Source organism: Eurosta solidaginis, chromosome 1 (assembly GCF_040869045.1).
Source record: "Eurosta solidaginis isolate ZX-2024a chromosome 1, ASM4086904v1, whole genome shotgun sequence".
NCBI classification, from domain to species: domain Eukaryota; kingdom Metazoa; phylum Arthropoda; class Insecta; order Diptera; family Tephritidae; genus Eurosta; species Eurosta solidaginis.
Genome location: NC_090319.1, coordinates 295,885,116 through 295,893,209, shown reverse-complemented (window position 1 = coordinate 295,893,209; position 8,094 = coordinate 295,885,116). Strand labels below are relative to the sequence as shown.

The following is an 8,094-nucleotide window of genomic DNA, read 5'->3' as shown; positions in this document are numbered from 1 at the left end:
TTCGTTCATCAGAAAAAGAACTAAAGAATCGAATCTCTGAAATGAACGAAAAAGCACAACTCTAGCCCTATATCTCGAGACCGTAGTCACTCAGCGGTGTAAATCTTACTCTGTATTATAACACACATCAACAGCTTTAATTTGATACCCTTAATATAAAAACACATTCTAGGTGTATCCGGGTCCATGTTTTGGCCTATATATCGAGACCGTAGTCACCCAGCGGTGTAAAACTTACTCTGTACTAAAGCATACATCAACAGCTTCAATTTGATACCCATAATGTAAAAACACATTCTATGTGTATCCGGGTCCACGTTTTGAGCTATATCTCGAGACCCTAGCCTCCCAGTTGTATGAAAATTATCTTGTACTATAGCACTCATCAACAGCTTTCAATTGATATCCATATTGTATAAACACATTCTAGGGTACGCGGGTCCACGTTTTGGGCTATATCTCGAGACCCTAGCCTCCCAGTTGCATGAAAATTACCCTGTACTATAGCACTCATCAACAGCTTTCATTTGATATCCATATTGTATAAACACATTCTAGGGGTACCCGGGTCCACGTTTTGGCCTATATCTCGAGACCCTAGTCACCCAGGGGTATGAAAATTATCCTGTACTATAGCACTCATCAACAGCTTTCATTTGATATCCATATTGTATAAAAACATTCTAGGGGTACCCGGGTCCACGTTTTGATCTCAAGACTCTAGGCACGTAGCGAAAAAAAGGTAGACGTTGGCCGATTCTCAGACCTACCCAATTTGCTCGCAAAATTTCATGAGAATCGGTTCGGCCGTTTCGGAGGAGTTAAGCCTCTAAAACCGTGACAGAAGAATTTTATATACATATTAGATTGAATTTTTTCTAAAAAAAATCATAACTCAAGAATGGCTAAACCGATTTGGGATCTCAAAATCAACTAACCATCATCTCTCCTTCCTGTATCTTTCCTAAAAATTTCATGGCAATCTTTCTATCCGTTCTCGAGTTATAGAGTGACAATCAAAATGTACACTTCTTTTTATATATATAGATTATCTGTAATAAACATGTTTGTGCGAATTGTTAAATTATTTTCAATATTAAATATATAAATTTTTGCAGTTGACTGGGTGCAATTGCCTGTCTTCGACTGCGTTTAGAAGGTTAAACTTGGTCAAACTTTTTACTATTAAAAGTTACTATTAAAAGTTACCTTTTTTGCTGGAAGTGTCCCCGATTCACTTCTCGGACATCTGGTAACCCTACCTTGGGGAGTGTTATCGAGTTGGTGGTCCTTTGCCGGATGCAGATCCGGCACGTTCCGGTACCAAGCCCGATCATATCGGAAACGATTTGTTATGAACACGTGGACCTTCTAGGTCATCCCGTCCTCCCACCCCCTAGATCCATGAGGAGTTCGGGTTCGCCAGAGCCTCGGCTGTTAATGAAACAGGATTCGCCACTGATAGGTGAGGTTGACAATTCGGTTTGGAGAAGGAATGTATTGCGCTGGCACCTGAAAGGCTGCGCTACACAAACTCGTTGAATCCGGTATTTTAGTCGCCTCTTACGACAGGTTTACCTACCGCGGGTATATTCTAAGCCCCTAACCCGCTGGGGGATTTATGTCGTATTACTGGGCATAATTTCTTTTCGCTACATTCGCTCAACATGTCTATAGGGCTTTTCTCACAGTTTTTTGACATTTTAAAGTTTGGTTATGCATACAGATTTTCCCTCTTAATATTACAGTGAAAAATAGTTTAAAAAGTCCTTTTAATGAAAATTTAAGAATAGTTATGTATTTCATTTGGCAGTTCTGTTCAGAAAACAAATGTTTCGTATCGCTTAAAGAGCCCAATAAAAGTGGTTTTCGCTGAAAGTGCCCATTGAAGTTTTTCGAAACAGACCAGCTTCGTTTCCGGTAATTTTTTTCTTTGTTTTAGGTATTCAATGGCCTTTATAAACTTTTTATTCACCACACATTAGTAACTTTACACTTGGATGACTGTAGACGTTTTCTTGCATGGCCGCAAAAATTTTTGAATATAAAGATATTGCATGCGCGAACTTCGGTGGAAAGCAGCGGAGCGTAACAAAATTCTAGTAGGTCACTTTCACCACACCAAAAACTTTAACACAATTTTTAACATACTTTAAGCACAGAAATACACTGATTGGAGTTTTAGTGAGTAAAAGTTAAAATTCTGAACACATTAGCTGAATAAAAAGTGTCCAAATAATTATTAAATAACAAATACAGACAGTGGTAGTTTAACAAATTCTGCTGTGGTAAGTGGTGAATGTGACCTACTAGAATTTTGTGAAGCTTGCCTCACACGATTTTTCGTCTATGCAATGTCTCTATATTATATCGTTTGTGATGGCCGTGGACGTTGTCGACGGCGTCGCAGCCCTAGTCAACGTCCAATCTTCATTAGAAGCTACTGCTACTGAAGCCGTAGCAACATCAAATTCAAAGAGCAATTGCAAATAGCAAATTGTTTCGCTTGAAATCGCGAGCAAAGAGGGTCGAACGTTCGCTGTGCACAACGTCGTCGCCTCGCACGATTCATACACAGATTGATATACATATCTGTTTTTGAAATAAGTATAATAGCAAATGCTACAAAATGTTGTAGTTGAACCGAATAATATCGAACAGTATGGTAAAAAAATAGTTGAGGAATCAACAAAAGGTATAATAAAACGAATTTAAAAGTGATTTTGAAGAACATATTGTTTTATTGAATATTTGGATATGTTAGTTGGTCGTCGACAATCAGCTAACAACGGTCGAAAATTGCATAACACCAAGAAGTGTGAATGGGAAAATGAGTACATACATACATAAGTGTAAAAGTGGTTGCAAGTGGTTTTATGTGTATTGATGGAATTGTCGCAGAAGGGGTGGTGGAATTAAAAAAGGAAAGAAAAAACTGAACTCGTAAGTTGAGTCGAATAGCGGAAATTAAGAGAGGAGAATTATAGCATAATTAAGGGAGCACTAATCGAGCAAAGAAATAAAGAGAGCAGACGAAGTTGAATGGTAGGGTTCAGGCATTAATAAAATTGCAGTGAAGCTATATGATTAAGCATACACCTATCCCCCGATTTACACGGTACTTGTTTACACGATTTCGCTTTTACACGGTTCATAAATCAGCAAAATTTGAAAAACTCCGAAGATTGATAAATCATTAAAAACCTTTTTGAGTCCCCTTGGCAACACTGATTGCAATATTGAGGGATTCCCCTTATTGTGAATATGTATGTACATAACCAAACGCAGAGTATGTAGTTCATGTGGAAGGAAAATCGTTTGATGAAAATTTGAACAAAAAGTCATAATTTTTACTATTATTGCGAGTTTTTTTGGTTTGAACTGGTAAGTTATCGATTGAATTATCTTTTCGTGAATCTTCATGAGTACATATGTGATTTGTGTTAATTTTTCAAGTTTCTAAAATGCCAAAAACTTCGAAGAAAACTACGGAAGTTAGTTATTTTTTGGTCAAAGAATACTTAGTTTTAAGTTTTTTAAGATGTTTTAGTTTTGTTTTATTTAAATAAACGACTGAATTGAGTAGTATTTTCGCTTTACACGGTTTTTGTATAGGTAAACGAAGATTTCACTTTACACGGTTTTGTCTGAAACCGATCTTCCGTGTAAATGGAGGGATAGGTGTATTGAGGCGCGAAAACAAAACTTATCACCATATGCAACCAGTGTTACCATTTTGGTGATTTTGGAGACAGATCTAGCCCTTTTTTTTTGCGTTTAGCTCCAAAAATTCCGGTTTAGCTCCTAGCTCTTTTTTTGGCCCTCTTTAAAATGTTTGCACCTTTTTGGTTCCAAATCTATTTCGGCAATACTTATTGTGAAATTTGTAATGTGTTTTATGTGTGTCGAAGTTTTACTTTATTTGTGTCGTTATGTATGATGTGGCAACTCGGTACTCAACTGATAACAAAAACTTTCATCGATAAACAGTGTCATGAGGTTGTATATTTGCTTTCCAGCTTGTACAACAGCATAGTGCCACCTTCTAAGAGTTTCGACCCTTTAACTTCAGATTATAATAAATTTTTGTCTCCCGTACCTTATTTTCATTATACCTTTGAAGAACACATACGAATTAAAAATTAAGATAAATTTAGACGAATTCATTGAAAGAAAGATACCTACGTAATATATGTCGTGACTTCATAATTAAGTTAATAGAACAATTAAGACAACGCTTGCCGCACAATATAGAAACGCTTAGCAAAGTAGATTTCTTTTTTTTCGGTTGAAAACACATTGAGAATTGTAAAACCTGAAAAGTTTTCATATTTCACAAATGAAAAAACAAGTATAGCACTGATGAAATAAGGAGATTACAAATGCAGTGAAAAAATATCTATCTCCAAAATTGGAAAAAATGTGACTATAATTCCAAAAGCTTGTCCATTTTGTGCTGCCACTAAGTAATGCTGAAGTTGCAAGAACGTTTTCAAACATGAGTTTGATTAAAGCAAACACAGAAACAAAATAAGTTTAGTTATGTTGAATTCGTTTCTGATAATAAAAAGAGGTCGTAAAGGGTTGAATATTGGCTCTTTTTTCAGCGGGTTTTGGATTTTCTTGAGGAAATTTAGTTCTTTCTAGCCCTTTTTTCTAGAATCTAGCCCCAAAGAAATTTTTTTCTGGCAACACTGCATGCAATATGATCCGATCTACTAAAGCGTTCCCTTCGATTATACGAAATGCATTCCATCTTTATTCTTCAATAAAATTTCAATATAGCTTTTCAAGTTAACGCGTGCTATAATAGCATATCTCCACGAGACTTAGGCACCTGAAAGGATTTATCGTTAAATCTTGCAAGTTTTGTCATACAAAATTAATATGAAACGCAGGAGATTGAAGTTAAATCTTCAATCATTACAATATTTCAGGTATGCAAAATTACAATTTAGGTATGTCATGTAATTTTTTGAATAAAAAATATTTTTAGGTAGGTGAAGTTCTTAAAATCATGCCCACTCAGCATTTCGGTGATTCAATTTTGAATTTCCCTACATATAAATACAATTTGATTACTCTTTCTGACTAAATAATGAGTTATCATACAATTGAACAAAAGAAATAATCAAATATGAATACCTTTGATGATGAAAAACTAAAAAGCATTTTGCGATCACTTTTTGGAATCATTTTTGAAGTCCTTTAATGACTAAATTTTAATATTTCATAAAAACCAACAAAAAGTATAATCAAATATGCTTACCTTTGATGATCAAAAACTGAATATAGTTTTTCAACCACATTTTGGAATCATATTTGAATCAAATGTGTTTACTTTAGGTGATCAAAAATTTATAATCATTTTTCATTCAGCTTTCTGAATCTTTTATGAATATATTTGTTGACTGAATAATGAATTTTATACTTGTTGAAATTTTACTTTTCCTTAAAAATTAAATTTTTTTCACATACACATATTTTTTCAATCATGAAGCTAAGAAAAAATATATAAAAATTTTATTATTTATGCAAAAGATATTCTTCAAGACAAAAATAATGTCATGCTGCTCGTGAACGAAGATTTCCCCAACCATTTCTCCCCTTCAGCTTCCCAGAAAATACATAATGATGGGAAAATACATACGTTGTGAGCTATTTGAACCCCAGGTAAGTGAAACTATCTTGACATACCTGGATACGTCTTCAACATCCCGTATCGTATCCGTATTTTAAGATGCAGACTATAATGCTGATGTTGGATGTTGTAGTCGCAGGTGTATATCGGTCAAGTTTGTTTGCGAGTTAGCTGTGGTTCGAATAGCTCACTTTCGCATGCTTTCTTCCCCTGATGAAATAACATTATTATGTAGTATCATATTTTGAATGAGATATGAAGAATAAATGCATTATAATGGCATTCAAAAATGATTAAAAAATCTCAAGCAAAACGATTGAAATATATTCACGAATATGATCAGAAAATGGCTGAAAAGCAGTCAAATATTACTCTAAAACTATTAAATCTCAATTTTACAATGATATCAAATATGAATAAAAGGCGTTTCGAAATAGGAATCATAATGATTATTCCAGAATAATCACATTTATGGTACATTTTTCTCCCGACAATACGTTAATTTTCGAACAGAAAATGCGTTTAAATTTGAACGTTTTTAAACATCTTGGAGTATGATATTTAAATATTTTTTGATCAAAATTGTCAAAAAATGCTGGTTGGGTGTATGAATGATTTTGTAAAGATTTTCAAGTTTTAGTTTTTTTTTTTTTTTGCCAAACATGAAAAAAATAAAAAATGGGCTTAATTGGAAAATATAAATTTTTTGTGTCTGAAAAACTATATAAAAGTTGAAATTGCATATGGCCCCACTTTAAAGTTTTTTCTGTATGAAAAAACAAAACGTCAAATAAAACTACAGTTCAGGCAGTTAAATTTAAAATAAAAGAATTAATAAATCTTAACAGCTAAAGCTGCAGGTGTAAGTTAAAGGAGCCAAAATGGCAGGGTTTAACTCAAGTCAACTTAAGCAGGGCTTATTTTTCAAAGCTACATATAACTCCATAAGTAGCATCTTTGAAATTGCAGCTATACCAACTTGCGACGATAAAACATTCTATACCGCTTTAAAGGCTAATTATGAAATGTCTGAAATGCCAATTTTAACCTGTACAGAGCGTGAGAACTCCATTAATCATGTAAAGAATACTCCTTAAGAGGTACAAGAGTACTTCACAACTTATTCAGCTTGAAGTACTCCATAGAACACCTGTCGATTCCTAAAAACAAGTAAGGAAGGCTAAGTTGGGTGTAACCGAACACTACATACTCAGCTGAGAGCTTTGGAGACAAAATAAGGGAAAATCACCATTTAGCAAAATGAACCTAGGGTAACCCTGGAATGTGTTTGTATGGCATGGGTTTCAAATGAAAGGTGTTAATGGGTATTTTAAAAGGGAGTGGGCCTTAGTTCTATAGGTGGACGTCTTTTCGAGATATCGCCATAAAGGTGGACCAGGGCTGACTAGAATGCGTTTGTACGATATGGGTATCAAATTAAAGGTATTAATGAGGGTTTTAAAAGGGAGTGGCCCTTAGTTGTATATGTGAAGGCGTTTTCGAGATATCGATGAAAATGTGGACCAGGGTGACCCAGAACATCATCTGTCGGGTACCGCTAATTTATTTATATATGTAATACCACGAACAGTATTCCGGCCAAGATTCCAAGGGCTTTTGATTTCGCCCTGTAGAACTTTTTCATTTTATTCTACTTAATATGGTAGGTGTCACACCCATTTCACAAAGTTTTTTCTAAAGTTATATTTTGCGCCAACAAACGAATGCAATTACCATGTTTCATCTCTTTTTTCATATTTGGTATAGAATTATGGAATTTTTTTCATTTTTCGTAATTTTCGATATCGGAAAAGTGGGCGTGGTCATAGTCGGATTTCGGCCATTTTTTATACCAAGATAAAAGCCGTGTTTTTTTTAACCGCGTATACGTTTCGTTTGCGCATGAAAAAAAGCTTGTCCTCGCATAGATGCTTAGGAGGCCCATCTAGCGGCTATGGTTAAACAACTAGCTACAGCAACAGCGTGTTTTGACACCTCTCCCTGTATTTTTTTACGTGTGTTTGCAGTCGTTTTAGACTTTTCCCTGCAAAAATCGCGAGTACTCCATCTATGCATGTATGGAGTACTCGCTATGGACCAACCAAGTGCTCCAAAATTAACCACAATTCATACAAAAAATATGGTCCAATTAACATTGTGATGTCCTAGGATTGGACCATATACTCGAGCTCCGCATTACATCAGAGTAATCCATGGAGTACCCCAGTCCAATAAACATCGTGTAGTGATTACAATCGTTAAAAACGAGCAATGATCGGCTTACAATATGTTCGTGTAGTAACATGAGTTGGTCCATTGCTGCATTACAGTGGAGTATAATGGTAAGTACTCCAGTGGACCAAATGATCCAACGATTTTTGCAGGGATTGCCATATTGGCGGCTTCGATTGTATTCAGGTCATTAGCATATTGCATGCAACTCTGTAAAGAAG

General features: G+C 35.0%; 2 protein-coding genes across 2 annotated transcripts in view; both read left to right on the top strand.

The window, feature by feature from the left end:
• The first annotated feature begins 2,224 nt into the window (after positions 1-2,224).
• The window catches only part of LOC137237476 (signal transducer and activator of transcription B-like), a 103,074-nt gene continuing 97,204 nt past the window's right edge, over positions 2,225-8,094 (top strand). Inside the window, exon 1 of the mRNA XM_067761139.1 lies at positions 2,225-2,695. Within this exon, the coding sequence (XP_067617240.1) occupies positions 2,620-2,695 (76 nt within the window). The 5' untranslated portion in view covers positions 2,225-2,619. The remainder of the gene's footprint in view (positions 2,696-8,094) is intronic.
• Positions 2,706-8,094, top strand: part of LOC137237477 (putative mediator of RNA polymerase II transcription subunit 29) — a 79,935-nt gene continuing 74,546 nt past the window's right edge. The window contains exon 1 of the mRNA XM_067761140.1: positions 2,706-2,943. The gene's annotated coding sequence lies outside the window, so the exon portion shown is untranslated. The remainder of the gene's footprint in view (positions 2,944-8,094) is intronic.